This window comes from Heterocephalus glaber, unplaced genomic scaffold, assembly GCF_053883595.1.
Source record: "Heterocephalus glaber isolate CG9 unplaced genomic scaffold, H.glaber_assembly_v1.0 deba00001429, whole genome shotgun sequence".
NCBI classification, from domain to species: Eukaryota; Metazoa; Chordata; class Mammalia; order Rodentia; family Bathyergidae; genus Heterocephalus; species Heterocephalus glaber.
The window spans coordinates 3,299,680-3,315,803 of record NW_028258294.1 but is presented as its reverse complement, the minus strand read 5'-3'; the positions used below and the strand labels follow the sequence as shown (position 1 = coordinate 3,315,803).

The following is a 16,124-nucleotide window of genomic DNA, read 5'->3' as shown; positions in this document are numbered from 1 at the left end:
GCTGACACAAAATACCTGATGCTCACAGTGAAAGGAGGAAAGGTTTGTTTCAGCTCACAGTTTGTAGAGGTTTCAGTCCACAGTCAGCTGGCTCCAAAGCAGGGTGGCATGGCAGAGGGGCATCATAGAGGAGAAACGGCTCATGATATGGCAGGCAGAAAGCAGCAAGCAGCAGCAGCGTAGGTGACAGCAACAAGCTTCCCTTCCCTTTCTCTTTTTATTTATATTCCATCAGGGCCATAAGCCTATTGATTGGTGCCACCCACATCTAGGGTGGGGCTTCCATTATCCACACCCAAAACTATGATAAACCTATTTAGTTATCACATACTCTAAATCCAGCCACCTCTGAAAAGCCCCACCTGTGAATTCATGAGGCTTTGGGCAGACATCTACACAAGGCATAATATTGGGTAAAGGTACAATAGGAAAGAGACTGATTTTTCTATGTCTGAAAAGAAACAATGGTAAATAAAGCATGGATCAGCTGGAGATAAGGTTGGAGAGGTGGGTAAGGTCTAGACTTTTCTAGGGCCCTGAAGAGTATAGTAAGGTCTATGGATTTTATTTTCTGTGCCATGGGAAACCACCAACGGGTTTTAATCACTTAAAGGCTTACAGTATGCAAAGGGTAATTCTGGTTGCATTGTGGAAAATGTGCTAGAGGGGGAAGCCTGGGTAAGAGATGAAGATGACAGTGACTTGATTAAGGCATTAGCAACATAAAGAAAAATAAATGATGTTCAGACATATACAGTTGGAACTAGAGTCTCTCTTCATATTCCTCACTGCTGGGCCTACTAAGATGCATACTTTGGTCTCATTCTTGAGCTAATCTTCATGGAAATAAGAAATTCAATTCTTTTTTACTCCAAATGATGGGATAATGGGGAAAGTGGTAACTCAGTATTGATCTACTGTACTTCCTGCAACCTAAGCCTGACCTAGGAATCCCAGTGCTCACAACTGGAGAATGTGCGTTAATTCCTTGATGCCTAACTCCTCTCTTGTGCTCTGGATCTCATATTATGTGAAAACTGCATTCAAGCACCTCGGCCAAACTTCTTTCCTTTCTTATCCACAGACCTGTTTCTGTTTTAGTCCCTATTATGAATACTGATCCTTGAAAATTGTGACAGTATCAGAACCATAATTTGTTACTACCAGAGCTTGTCTTGTTCAAAACATACTTGCTAAGTGAAGGAAAAACTTAACCCTGTGGAGAAGAGAAGAATCTCCATTTCACAGAGGAAAATTGAAGCTTATACTAACTTTGGCCAAAAAGAGATCAGTAGCAAGTTGTACAGTCAGGATGCAGGCACAAGTCTCTGACTCTGGATTCCATTAAAACTCAAAGATACCATATTTATAAACAGAAGCCAAATAAAAGAGTTAACTGTGGAAGTCTCAGGTCTATAAAATAAATGTGTAAATACATCTATAACAAATAAACGTGTATTTCCTCACTCATGAGATGCCTTGAGGGATAAGTTGTGTTAATTATCATTTATTATTTTCAAACTTTGTTTCTGTTTATATTTAGTCCAGATAGATATATAGAGCACCCTTTGGCATTCATTTTAATCCAATTTTTAGAAACAATATATCATCTTAAATAGCCAGTCATTTTAACAACTGAGATTATAGTTTTTAAAAGGTATTGATATATGTACACTCTGAAAATTTAGGAGAAACATTCAGAGGTTAAAAATACAAGACCAGTGTTTTATAGTTTGGTTAAATAAGTTAAAATGTAAATGTGATTTCAAAGTTTTAAATTTTTAAACTATTGTCCTCGTGATCTAAATAATGTAATTAAGCTGACTTCTACTGACATTATAATAAATAGAATGGGAACATTAGCACTGTCTTGCCTCACATATATAAAGGAACATAAATGAATTATAAGTCAATCGATTCCAAGCTTTGAAGATAATTTCCTAGGGTATGTTTCATCATAATTCAATTTTTAAAGCATATATGTAATGTTTAATAGTTATATAAAGGCTCTAAATTTTATACTCACTCTTTCTTGATACTTTTGGTTCTTTTCCCTAAGCTTCTTAATTTGAAACATGAATCTCTCCACTGTGTTTTCCTTTATTTGACGGCTGAGAATAAAGAAAGATAAGATGTGTTACAATTATTCATCTTAAGAAAAATTAACGAGATGGAATTTAAAAGATAAATGTTAGAATTCAAGGACATTATTAAATAATATATTACAAAAGCCCATTTAGGGATAAGAACCTTTCTTAAATGATTTGTGTTTGGGGGGCAGGGAGGATGGGAATTGAACCCAGCAACTTTGCACTGAGCTACATCCCCAGGCCATTTTCAATTTTTTAATTTAAGACAGAGTCTCCACAAATTGCCCAGATTGGACTTGAACTTGCTGTTCTCCTGCCTGGGCTTCCCAGAGTGCTGGGATTACAGGTATGTACCACCACACCTGGCAGTCTTAGATTTTTGAACCTATTTAATTCATTCAATATATTGGAGAGATAGATTTTTTGGAAACAATTCTTGTTCATATCTTATAAATGTAATTTCTATAATTCCTAATTATTTATAATTAATTCAGCTTAAAGAAAATGTAGGAAAAGGCATGCAAAAAAAATGCTTCCTAGAGTCTAAAAAACATTCAGACAAACATGACAAACAAAACAAAAGCTTTATAAAGGCAAGCATATTTTAGAATACCAAGTTAATCTAGGAATGCCTGTTGGTTCAAGTTCGTCAATGTATGGTCTTTCCTATAAATAATAAAAGCTTCTTCCCTGGCACAAATATATTTCTTTACCATTCAACAAGAATTTGTTGAGCATATCTAAGGTATGAAAAGACAGAAAAAAGCAGGAAGGTTTTGGTACAGGATATTTCATAGTGATTGCAAGTGTTAATAAATCACTATATTGCTGTTATCTAGTAAATCTTATAACTTTAAATTTGAGACCAAAATAAGGTAAGCAAAATACTTTTATTCCTTGCATCAATCAAAAATAAAGTAGGGCCAGGGATTTAGCTCAGTGGTTCCACTGCCTGCCTCGAAAGTGCAAGGTCCTGAGTTCGATCCCCGGTACCAATAAAATAAATAAATAAAGAAAGAAAGAAAGAAAGAAAGAAAGAAAGCAAAACTAGAACAGAAATATACTACCTCTGGTGTAGTAAACAGCACTGGTTAAAGAATGAGGAACTCTGGTTTTAAATCTTGTCCTTACCACGTCTTACTTACTTGCTCACAGGTGAATCAAATTCTCTTTCCAGACTATCAGATGATGATAGCAATACTCAGCTCTACATATTTTAAGGGTTAGAATAAGAGATATGTATTTCTAGCATAAAGCATGTACTCAAAAATTCCTGTTGATTCTGAATCTGACATCCTCTCAGCTCCCTCTCTAAAATATCATTTATGTTTGTGACATTGTATGCTTAAGAAAGAGATTTAACATGGGCAGTATCGTTTCACAATCATAGAACTACATGAACTTATATTTTTGGGATAAATTTTTTTAAAGTTCAGTTGCTCAAAAAGTATTATATTAGTCATTTTAAGGTGTTGCCTTAATCACCTGTATTTGCCCTTGCCATCTCTCTCTCTCTGCTTTCTCTCTCAGTTCCCAGACTCTTTTGAAGCTCTTTTGAATCCTAGTGTCTTCTCCATAAACCATTCTTTCCACTACTCTTTCTCCACAACATCTGATTCTCTTCCATATGGCATCTCAAACATGACTTCTACGAATACGTTTTATCTCCTGTGTAGGCCAAGCCTTTAGTTAATTACACTATTAAACAGCACTCTATAATTTTCTTTCATAGTACCTTCATTACAGCAAGAGGTATAATACTGTTTTTGTTTTTGTTCTTGTTTTATTTAAATGTCTGCCTTCCATGCTTCCTTGGGCAAGCGTCATGTGATCCTGTTCATTGCTACTCCCTTACCTAGCACTTGTCTTGCTCATAATAAACTCTCAAGTACTTGTTGAATAAGAAAATGAAGTAATTTCAGTCTTATTTGGGAAAAGACTAATGCTTATCTATTAATTCCCTAAATACTATACATTAAAACATCTACCCTCTGCCAAAAGTTGAGGTTTACAAGTTTTCAAGGGGCTTTCTATTAGTTGGAAGGAAACAACAGCATAGAGTATGTGTCACCTCTAGTTTTCTCTCCAGTTCCTGGAAGTGAAACATTATGAAATGTTCTCATTATTAAAAATAATTCTCTCAAGGTTCAATATCACTGGTTGTTCGAGAGATGCAAATGAAAACAACTCTGAGATTCCACCTCACTCCAGAAAGAATGGCTGCTATCATGAAATTAACCAACAACAAATGCTGGCAGGGCTGTGGGGAAAGAGGAACCCTGCTCCACTGCTAGTGGGAGTGTAGACTGGTGCAAGCACTGTGGAAATCAGTATGGAGATAGCTCAAAGAACTAGGACTGGAAGTCCCATTTGACCCAGCTATTCCCCTGCTGGGTATCTTCCCCAAAGAATTAAAAGAATCATACTACAGTGATATATGTGCACCCATGTTCATAGCAGCACAGTTTGTAATACCTAAAACTTGGAAACAGCCCAAATCCCCTTCAACTGGAGACTGGATCAAGAAAATGTGTTTTTTTAATAAAATGGAGTACTACTCAGCCATCAAAAATGAGAAATTAGAGACATTTATTGCTAAATGGATGCACATTGAGGCAATACTCTTAAGTGAAATAAACAGGACACACGTGTAAATGCTGAATAGTTTCTCTAGTGTGAGAAACTGAAAGTGTAAATAAGGACTAAAAGGTATAATAGATAATGTGAAATAGGAAGAAAAGGGGAAAAGGGGAGGGGAAAGTGGGAGGGCTAGGGGAAAGGAAAGAAGGGAATGGAATTAATATGAGAAAATGAAAAAATTGAAACAAAATCTTTGTAAATAAGGAGGGACGGAGGGGTTAAAGGGAGGGCAGGGGAAGGGGGAAAAAAATAAGAACCAAGAGAGTATGTAAAGGAGCATATCTCCAATGATGAATGTCATTATATTGTACACCTAAAATGTACCAATGAAAAGATATACAAAAAATAAATAAATAAAATACAAATAATTCTCTCTAAATCACTTACATTTGATCTCCGGCCATCTAAGAATAATGCAAGTTAGAATGTCTAAAATATGGAAAAATAAATTCAAATCCTCTTGTGCTCTTCTCTGAACATATTTTAACCCTTACATATAGAATTTAAGAGGAAGCCAGCAAGCTGTATGTATGTGGGATTGAGTGGCCATTAACATAATGGAGTGTGCCAAGGGCACATCAGTGAATGCTGCTCCAGAGATATTATTTACACAGTTATAGTCAAAGCTTCAGAAACCTTTGAAAATATGCACATAGCACAACAGTGTAATTATGTCTCCTACCATCTTTATTCTCTTGCCAGTTGTTGGGGGCATCATTTTCATTTGTAGTTACATACGTCTTAACAATTACATAAGGCAAATTGTAGCTTTCAGAGTACAAACTTACTGATAGTCTAGAAGTGCTTCACTGGCAGGTAGTTTGAATTCTTTTGATGGTCCATTTTGTATATCCTTTTTATTTGCTTTCCCCATGCTTTCCATTGTTCCAGTTAGCTATTAAGAAATATATCTGTTTTAAAAAAGAAACAGATAAACTGAATAAATTCCATATTTGCTCCACTACTTGTGTTTACTCTAGATTAGACACCACTGGAACTTAATTTAAAACTAGCTTTTCACTGGGTGAGGTGGTACATACCTGTAAATCCCAGCTACCTGAGAGATTGAGGAAGGAAGATTGCAAGTTTGAGGCCAGCCGAGGCAATTTAGCCAGAACCTTTTTCAAAAAATAAAATAATCTTAAAGTACGCTGGGGATGTAGCTCAGTGGTACAGTGCTTGCCTAGCATGTACAAGGCTCTGAGGTCAATCCCTAGTACTGAAAAAAAAAAAACCCAAAGCGAAACAAAAATAAAATTGCCCTTTCTATTCTGACTGCTTCCTTATCCCCAGATCTAAGATTAACCACAAGATTAGAACATTATGGGTCAAATGGATTCTTGAGTCTGGTGAGTTCCATGTTTAGCTCAGGTATAGCATTTCCCAACCCCATCCAAAACATTCTAAGACTCATTTTCCTATGTTACCCATCTACATCAGTTCTATCAAACTACTTTAAGAACAGGACTGAATTTTAAAAATCATTTTATTTATCTACAGTGTTTGGCAGAATGCACTGAATATAGCAGCGGCTCAATAAATGTTTATTAATTTTTTAAATTATAAAAACAAGAGCCAGGTGTGGTGGCACACACCTGTAATCCTAGCACTTGGGAGGCTGAGGTAATAAGGATCATGAGTTTGAGGCCAACATGGGCTACGTGGCAAATTCAATACTGGTCTGGACTACATAGCAAGACTCTGTCTTTAAAAACCAACCAACCAACGAACCAACCAATCAAACCACAGTTTTCTATCAGCACCAAGAACCAAGGATCTGAAAGAATTAGAACCAGGATCCAAAAGAATTAAGTTTGACCAGGGTTATTAGAAAGAGCAAGTAAAAGCATACACTGAAGTGTTTTTAAATGGTTAAGAGATTTATAAGTGCAAATAATAACTTTTCATAGGTATTAATTGCTTTATATTTAATAATAAACATTATCAATAATAATATTTTTATAAAGGAAAATCAAGGCCCAGTGTTCCTCAGTGTTTCTATTAGGCAGGAATATTTCATAGATTTGGTCTAGATAGTAAAGTACACATTTCAGAGTGTGGTTTTCCTTAATAGATTTTTATCTTTTAATTTCCACTATTCTCATAAGATTAAGAACATAACCTACAATCTATGTGTCAGTAGTTTTGTGTGGTAGAAAGCACATAATCTTTGTAATTATCTGATTAGATGATTGGAAACTTCAGAATGAGGATGATGTGATTCTTGTGCATTACTATATTTCCTCACCTAATGCAACAGACACACAATACTTCCTTGTTCAATGAATATTCAAATGGATGGATGAATCAGGCAGACATTTATTTTAATTCTAGACCCACGACCAACTGTGTGACCTTGAGAAAGTTACTTAATCTTTTTTAACATCAGAATCATCATCTGTAAAGTGAAAATGATAACACTTTCTTATTACAAGGATTAACTAAACTAATATTTAAATCACAGGACAGTGTCTCATACAGAAAGACCTTAAAAAGTATAATTCCTTCCTCCTTCTCTTCAGTTACAGCACCAGATTACACTTCTTCAAATTCCAGGTAACTATAATGCAGACAATTTCTGCCTACTGCCAATTACAGCGATTTATGAAAAGACTAATCTCTGAAGTTTGCTATTGTCAATTTTCATTATTAGTTTGGATCACCAAATTGTCAGTCTTCATAGACCATTAAGATCCACAAATGGAAAAACTTGCTGAAGTGAAACCATTTTCTCTGTAGACATGCTGCTCATACATCTGAGCCTCTAGTGAGGCTGTTTTTGAGTCTGAGACTTCTCTAGACAAGTATATACAACACTGTATGCTAACAAATTCAAGTATACATGAAGGTGAATACTAAAAATCACATGATGACCCACAAAAAGATTTAACACATTGAAAAAGTGTTTTCTCAAATGTGAAAGTGTTGAGAATAATTCAGTAAATTCCATACCAAAATGCATCATTAGAACAACACAGTCCATGGGCCAGGGATTTAGCTCAGTGGTTTCACTGCCTGCTGCGCAAGTGCAAGGACCAAGTTCGATCCCCGGTACCAAAAAAAAAGAACAACACAGTCCACAGAAAATTATTAGCTAAGAAAAACTCATTCTCTTCTCCTTTAGATGCAGAGTTAAATTTTTATATCCTTTTCTATTTTAGAGTAAGAATTTTATCTTAGCTGTTGCACAAAATGATAGCATGCTAGTCAATGTTTCATTTAAAAACATAACTTACTATATAATACTGATTTTACTACAAAATATTTTATTTAAAAGTTAAATGTCAACAATAATGTCTTTCTTCCTGAATCACATGGAAGAGATAGTGTTAAGGTCCTCACCTGTGATACCCATCTGGCACTGGAGGAAAAATGACCTCATCTTGCTCAATTATCTCAGTTAGCTGGCTCTTATGTTTTTAATTCTCTAATGTATAATTAGTTACCTAACTGCAGTTCATGGCAAATAATTTTATTAAAATATGAGTGACAGTGTGGCTTTATTACAGCACAAACTATTTGTGCATAAAGTATATTAAGATTCATTGTTTGGCACATGTTCTAGAAAATTAGTAAGTCAATTAGATTGGCTGTTTAACCACTGCATTTTTGCAATGAGCTAATGACAGTATGTCAGAATGTACTTTTGCATTTGATAATGTCCTCCAAACAAATGGGACAGTCATAAACATTGTAAATGTTTACATGTTTACAATGTTAATGGTGGCCATTTCCTGGCCACCCAGAGGGTTACTCAGTAAAGGGTGAGAATCTTAGAAAAATATTCACAAAGTAAATATTATCTTCCAGAAAGGTTACACTTAGAATAATTCCCGATAAATGTATCTCTAATCTGTTTGTCAGTAACTTCAAATATCTATTTAGTGCCCACTCTGTATACAGTTCCTTCTCTGGCCCTGAGCTGCATACCAACAGAAGAACAAAATTCTACAAGCAGTTAGAGAAAAGAAACAAATCACATACAAAGGAAAGCCCACCAGAATCACAGCAGACTTCTAAAAAATAAACCTTCAAGTAAAGAAGAGCCTGAATTATTTCAAGCCCTAAAAGAAAACAACCTCCAACCCAGATTGATGTACCCTCCAGAAATATCTTTCAAAATTGATGGAGAAATGAGATACTTTCATGATAAAGAACACCTGAGGAACTTCATGAATACCAAACCAGCACTCCAAAAATTTTAAACAATATCCTAGGAAAATAAGCAAATACTTAAGGGATTCTTACTCTTTATGCAGTTTGAAAAATAATGTACCTAGAAATTTGAAAATAATCATTTTAAGACAGCCAGAAGGGCAAAATTTATGCTTATATAAGCAATGCATTATTTTTATTAGTTGCTATTTTTTGTGAATATTTGCTCAATGAGAAAGGTAGCCATAATTACTAGGTCTTCTAGTACCAGAAACACATTTCTTTATATTTTCTTCAAGTAAGGTCACTACATTTCTCTATGAAAGATTGCAGTATTTCTGTATTACTCAGGAAAAAAATATTCCCAATGTTTTTAAGATATTCTCCTCTTTATCTTCTGCCTAATGTGACCAGAGCCATATCCTGAGTGTTCAAGTGATCAGTGAATTGCAGTATCTTTCTCTGGTATCAACTTAGGTTGTGACATGGGTTTATGCCACACATAGGAATATGAAGTTCTGAAAGTGCTGCCCACAAATATTCTTTGCATGTATATATGGCTATCTTATTTTCTTCCTTTGTATTGAAGAGTTAACAAATGAATGAAAAGCTTTCATGCCAAAATCTAGGAAAAGAAGGAGAATTCAGAGGGGTAAGTAAACAGCTACAAACTAGACTTAAGATTCTGAGGTTCTGCATTAGGTTATTTATTTGAGCTCTCTCTGTTTTCCTAATATGAGTATTCACTGCTATGGATTTCCCTTGTATGACTGCTTTCATTGTGTCCCATAAATTCCTATATGTTGTACTGGCATTGGCATTTAATTGTAGAAACTGTCTAATCTCTACTTTAATTTCCTCTGTGACCCATTGGTTGTTCAGGAGTGTGTTGTTCAATTTCCATGTGTTTATGAAGTTCTTATGGTTTATAGTGGCACAGTTCATAATACCTAAAACTTGGAAAAAGCCCAGATGCCCATCAACTGGTGACTGGATAAAGAAGATATTTAAAAAAAAAAAAAATGGAGTAGTACTCAGCCACAAGGAATGAGAAACTAGAGACATTTATAGCTAAATGGATGCACATTGAGGCCATATTCTTAAGTGAAATAAATAGGACACACATGTGTAAATACTGAATAATTTCTCTGGTGTGAGAAACTGAAATTGTAAATGAGGATCAAAATGTATAATAGATAGTGTGAAATCGGAAGAAAAGGTCCAAAGGGAAAGGGGAAAGGGCAGAGGAGGGTTAAGGAAAAGGAATAAATATGAGAAAAGGAAAAAAACAAAAACAAAGTCTATGTAAATAGGGAGGGGTGGAGGGGTTGAAGGGAGGGCAGGGGAATGGGGAAAAAATAAGAACCAAGATATATCATGTAAAGGTACAAATTCCCAATGATGAATGTCATCATATTGTATACCTAATAATGTACCAATAAACTTAATGAATTAAAACAAATAGTAGCAATAGCACTGTTTTCAAGAGTCTTATTAAAGAGCAATGTAATTTAAAAGGTACAGAAACCATTATAGTGTTAATTGCAAGGCAATCCACCTATATTTTAAAACATTTCTGGCATTCAGCTTTAATAAAATAATTAATTTAGTACTGAACAATAATACACTACTTCAATTCCCTTATCTTTGGGATCTCAAAAACACATGTTGGTACATAAGCCAGCAGCCTCCATGGACATGAACCAGGTGATTAATGAATACTTTATGTGAACAATTGATTTACAAGTAGTACATGTTTACTTTCTTTACTGATATCCCTATTTATTTGCTAATAATGTTAAACAGACCCTAAATTTGGAAAGTAAAATTACTTTTAGACTAAAGTTTTCACTGATGCCAGAAACTTTTTTTAACTTATAAGGAATAAAAGTTTAATTTGGCTCATCAGAACACATTTTTAATACAGTTAGAAATGCAGCTTTTTTAAAATTTCAAACTTCATTTTATATAGATTTGTTTATATAGCCACAAGTAGTCTCCAAGCTTCGAGAAATTATTTTTTTAAATTAATTTTATTGGTACATTTTAGGTATACAATATAATGACATTCATCATTGGAAATGTGCACCTTTACATAATCTCTCCTGGTTCTTATTTTTTCCCCATTCCTCTGCCCTCCCTTCAACCCCTTCATCCCTCCCCATTTACAGACTTTGTTTTCATTTTTACATTTTCTCATATTGATTCCATTTCCTTCTTTCCTTTCCCCACCCCTCCCACTTTCCCTACTCCTTTGCCCCTTTTCTTCATATTTCACATTATCTATGATACCTTTTAGTCCTTATTTACACTTTCAGTTTCTCACAGTTGAGAAACTATTCTGTATTTACATGTGTCCTATTTATTTCACTTCAGAGTATCGCCTCAATGTGCAACCATTTAGCAATAAATGTCTCTAATTTCTCTTTTTTATGGCTGAGTAGTACTCTACTTTATTAAAAAACCACATTTTCTTTATCCAGTCTCCAGTTGATGGGCAATTGGGCTGCTTTCAAATTTTGGCTATTACAAATTGTGCTGCTATGAACGCGGGCGCACATATATCACTGTGGTATGATTCTTTTAATTCTTTGGGGAAGATACCCAGCAGGGGAATAGCAGGGTCAAATGGGACTTCCAGTCCTAGTTCTTTGAGCTATCTCCATACTGATTTGCAGAATGGTAGCACCAGTCGACATTCCCACCAGCAGTGGAGCAGTGTTCCTCTTTCCCCACAGCCCCGCCAGCATTTGTTATTGGTTGATTTCATGATAGCAGCCATTCTTTCTGGGGTGAGGTGGAATCTCAGCATTGTTTTCATTTGCATCACTCAAATGACCAGTGATGTGGAACATTTATTTGCTATTTCTACTTCTTTGTGTGAGAAATGTCTGTTCATTTCAGATGCCCATTTTTGGACTGGGTCTTTAAATTTGGGAGGTCTGATTTTTTAAAGTTCTTTATAGATTCTAGATAGTAGACATTTGTCTGAGGAACAGCAGGTGAAAATTTTTTCCCACATTGTGGGTTGTCTCTTCACACTGTTGGTGGTTTCTCTTGCTGTGCAGAAGCTTTTTCATAAGAAGAGATCCCACTTGTTGATTGTGCTAGTTCATGGGCAACTGAGGTTTTGTTCATAAAAGCTTTTCCTCCACCAATGTCTTCAAGAGTTCTACCTAACCTCTGTTCCAGCCAGTTGAGTGTTTCTATTTTAATATTTATATCTTTAATCCATTTTGATTTTAGTTTAGTGCATGGTGAGAGATACAAATCTAGTTTTAATCTTTGGCAAGTTGAAGCCCAGTTTTTCCAGCACCATTTATTAAAGAGGCTATCTTTCCTCCAATGAGGGTGTATTGTTTTCCACCTTAACTTTCAGTCTATGAGATTCCTTTTGCATTAAGTGGGTTTCTTGTATGCAGCATGTTGTTGGATCTTGGTTCTTGACCCATTCTGCCAGTCTATTTCTTTTGATTGGTGAATTAAGACCGTTAACATTGATGGTTATAACTGATACGTATTGACTTATCATTGTCATTACTTTTCCTTTTTGTTGGATTCTCCCCCTTTGCGTTTAGTTTCTTGTCATGCCCAATGGATTCATTCTGCTGGTCTTCCTGAGGTTGTGATCCTCATTGTCCTTTCCTAGAATATTGTTTAAAATTTTTTGGAATGCTGGTTTTGTATTCATGAAGTTCTTAAGGTGCTCTTTGTCATAAAAGCATCTTATGGAGAAATAATTTTAACATCATTTATTCAAATCTAGGTGTTTAAAAATATCTGGATGAATAATATTTTCAACTTTCACTTGGATGATTGATGATGAACATTACATTAGCATGTATTTTCTTTAGTAATGAAAATTTTTTAGTCACTGGCCCATTTTTAATTAGTTTCCAAATTATATTGGATTCTTAGCTTTAAAGTTGGTCTGTCTTTGATCCAGATGCTAATAACCAATAGTTTGAAATGCAGCTTATTATAATAATTTCTTTAGTAAACAGAACTACATTTTTTGAGTTCCTTCTGTCCTTCAACCTTAGAAATATCAAAAAAGAAAAGCAAAAATATAACAACATTGTGTAGGTAATCAAAACACACACAACATTTTCATATGCTGACAATGGAGAACAAAAGGCTCTCTCTACCTTCAAAGAGGAGTAGTGAATATAAAGAAGATCCACTGCAGTCAGGTCTTGGAGGTGCCTGTAAGGAACCCATGAGCAATCATCACAAATACTGATGAGTATTCAGCCTTATTATTTTCCTCTCTGGCTTCACAGAAATAAATCTTCCTTTTAAAAAGCCTCCCTTTTTTGGCTTTGATGGAGTATCTTTTCCCATCTACCATTTCTTCAACTCTTTCTGCCCAGGAGAGAATTTTGGGGTAAGGAGAGGAGTGAGGAAAGATGGCACTATAAAAATCTAAGAAATTCATCAAAGAAGGAAACCAAGCATTATCTTTAGAAGGATGCTACAGCATCCAGGGAAAGGAATTGAAACTAATCTATAGATTGAGAGTGTGAGGTGCAAGGAGATCAACAACACACTGAATGTTTAGAGTACTGTGGGTTAGTAAGAAGGACTAAAGGACAGAGGCAAGTTTCTACACTGAGTTCTATAACCTCAGACAAGTTTCTGAAACTCTCTGATCCTATTTCCTCCCCCATCTTTTCCATTTCCTGTCAAGGTTATTATTGAGGCCCCAGTGCTTTGGGAAAACTGTCAAGTGATGAAGCTCTGTACAGTGGAAGGCATAAGGGTAGTCCCTCCTTATGCGTGGGGGTGCATCTGAAGACACCAGTAGATAGATGCCTGAACCTGGACATGGTACCAAACCCTGTATACTGGAATAAATATAACTATAATTATTTTTCCTGCACACACATCTATAATAAAGTTTAACTTATAAATCAGGCACAATAATATTAAAATAGAACAATTATAACAATATACTGTAATAAATGTTATTCAAACTTACAAATCTCTAGAATTTTCCATCTCCTATTTTCACACTAGCAGTTGACCCCAGGTAACTGAAACCACACTTGTCCGATAAGGGTCGCTACCGTATTACTGGACTGAGCAGCCACTGAGGTAGGGACAATGTGAGGGCAACCTGAAGGTCATAAACCTTTACATTTCAATCCTGCCCTCCTGCAGCAAACCTAGGAGGGCAAATAAGCAACACAGCCAGAGGTTTTGCAAGACGGAAAGGGGTAAATCAGCGTTCTGATCCGCTCAAAAAAGGCCTGCTTTCCTGTTTCCTGGGTGAAGAGGGGTGGGCGAATGGAAACCCGCTCCCAGCAGCTCCCAGCAGCTCAGGAACTGCTTGCGGGGAAGGGGGGGGGCGGGGCGGGGCGGGGGGCGAGTCACAAGGGGTGGGTAGAGAGGAGATGCTCAAGTCTTCAGGGTCAGACTGGAAGGAGTCAAGTGCAGCGCAAGGCCAGTCTCCTGACATTCCTTCAACGACGCGGAGGTGCGGATCCAGGGCGGTAGGTTGGTAATTCGCGCTCTCCGAGCCCCATCTCACCAGCTCTCAGCCTTCCCGCACGTCCTCAGTTTCCAAGGCGACCGCCCCCTCCCCGCTTAGTCGCCAGAGCGGCCAGCGCGCCCCCTTGCGGCCACTCGAGGAAGAGTCCAGGCCGAGGGCTTGCGCCTCGAGCCTCCTCCCCGAGCTCTGTGCGGCGTTTTCCGCATCCGCGCTCCGCCCGCCTCAGTGACAAACCCGGAAGAGGTAGGTGTGTGGAGACGCGAGACGAGCTGTGTATGCTAGCTGCGCCGGTCACCCTCGCGTCAGTGTTTTCTGTGGCCGGCTCCACCGGCTCTGCCCCACGCCCTCGACGGCTTCTCCCGTCCGGTTCTCCCGAGTTGCTCCGGCGTTGCCTGGGGCGGAGAGGCGGACACCTGGGCTCCGTGCTTCCCGCCGGGGTCCCGGCTCGCGGAGCCCTGGACTCTGCCCGCGCTCTTTCTCGTTCTACATTTTTGCTCCTAAACTTCAAGAGCAGCAATAAAGATCCAGTTTTTCTCTTTTAACTTTTTGCAGATCCCTTCCCATTCGTGGAGAAAAAAAAAAAAAAAAAAAAAATCCCACACCTACGGCTTTTCATTCCCCTGTGCTCCCAGGCGTTCTTGTTGAAGACAGGTTTCTCACCTGGGTGCGCCTACCTCCCCTTAGTGCTCACCGGCTTGTCCCGGGGAGACGGTGATTGTGTTTTTAAAAATATCGGGGCCGGAGATTTAGCTCAGTGGTTCCGCCGCCTGCCTCGCAAGCTTAAGGACCCGAGTTCGATCCCCGGTACCAAAAACAAAACAAAAAAATATGTAAGTGTGTGTGTGTGTGTGTGTGTGTGTGTGTGTGTGTGGTCTATGCTGTGTTATATTAATAGCACATTAAAACCTTGGAGTGGAAGTAATCAATAAAAATATTAACTCGCTTTTAGTTAAGGGAGTTTTTGTTGTCACTAAAAAATTTAAAATTAACCAGTTTGAAATAATTTGTATTTCACTTCATTTAAACCCCCTTTTGTTCTATCAGTGTTAAGTATTTATTAAGTAATTTGCTGTGATCTGCACATCGATAAACGTTTTTTAGTTACTTGGTCTTCCCTACAATAAAAAAAAAAAGGTTGAATTACGGAGGAAACTTTACTAAAGTGCAAATACAGGAGAAAAAGAGCTACTACCATTTAAATCATGGAGCTTTTTTTTTTTTTAGTTAAATGGAAAAACAGTTTGTGAATTTTCAGCACTTTGAATTCATTCCCACATCATTTCTTATAAATCTTAGGTCTGCTTCTTTTACAAGAGCCTGGGCCCGTGATCAAATATGTACTTTCACCCTATCATTTCTCTCCTGCTCAGTTTTTCTGATGTTGTTTGCCAGTTGGTGGTCAAACAGTGAAGCCAGATAGAAACCATTTGCCGAGTTTCCTTATTTGACCTTGATTTTCTGTTAGTCTTGCTATGTTGAATGGTGCGCAAAAATAGGAGAGTATCTATAGTAGAAAAAGCCAAATACGCTGTTTTTGGCAAAACCACACACACAAAAATCTGGTAATATTACAATTTAAAAACAAATACAGGAGTCTTTTTCTTGACAATATGTTTTAAAAACCATAAAAACAGTTCGTTTGCATTACTTTCACCTGTTTTCATTAAAGATTACTAATTCTGCAAACAGGCTGTAAAGCAAGCAACCAGATATTAATGTTAAAGATCATGTTAATTTCTGGATGC

The 16,124-nt window shown here is 36.9% G+C and overlaps 1 protein-coding gene across 5 annotated transcripts in view; it reads right to left on the bottom strand.

Annotated features, from left to right (window-relative positions):
- The window catches only part of Ccdc83 (coiled-coil domain containing 83), a 77,796-nt gene extending 62,733 nt beyond the window's left edge, over nucleotides 1-15,063 (bottom strand). Inside the window, exons 1-4 of one of the 5 annotated variants that reach the window (XM_021247204.2) lie at nucleotides 14,419-15,063; nucleotides 13,034-13,091; nucleotides 5,519-5,641; nucleotides 2,027-2,111 (exon numbers count right to left, since the gene is read on the bottom strand). In XM_021247204.2, the coding sequence (XP_021102863.2) occupies nucleotides 2,027-2,111; nucleotides 5,519-5,613 (180 nt within the window). In that variant the 5' untranslated portion in view covers nucleotides 5,614-5,641; nucleotides 13,034-13,091; nucleotides 14,419-15,063. Of the gene's footprint in view, nucleotides 1-2,026; nucleotides 2,112-5,518; nucleotides 5,642-13,033; nucleotides 13,092-13,866; nucleotides 14,200-14,418 lie in introns of those variants that run through there. The other 4 variants (XM_021247205.2, XM_021247203.2, XM_004868239.3 and 1 more) reach the window with 4 other exon arrangements.
- Between the last annotated feature and the right edge of the window lie 1,061 nt (nucleotides 15,064-16,124).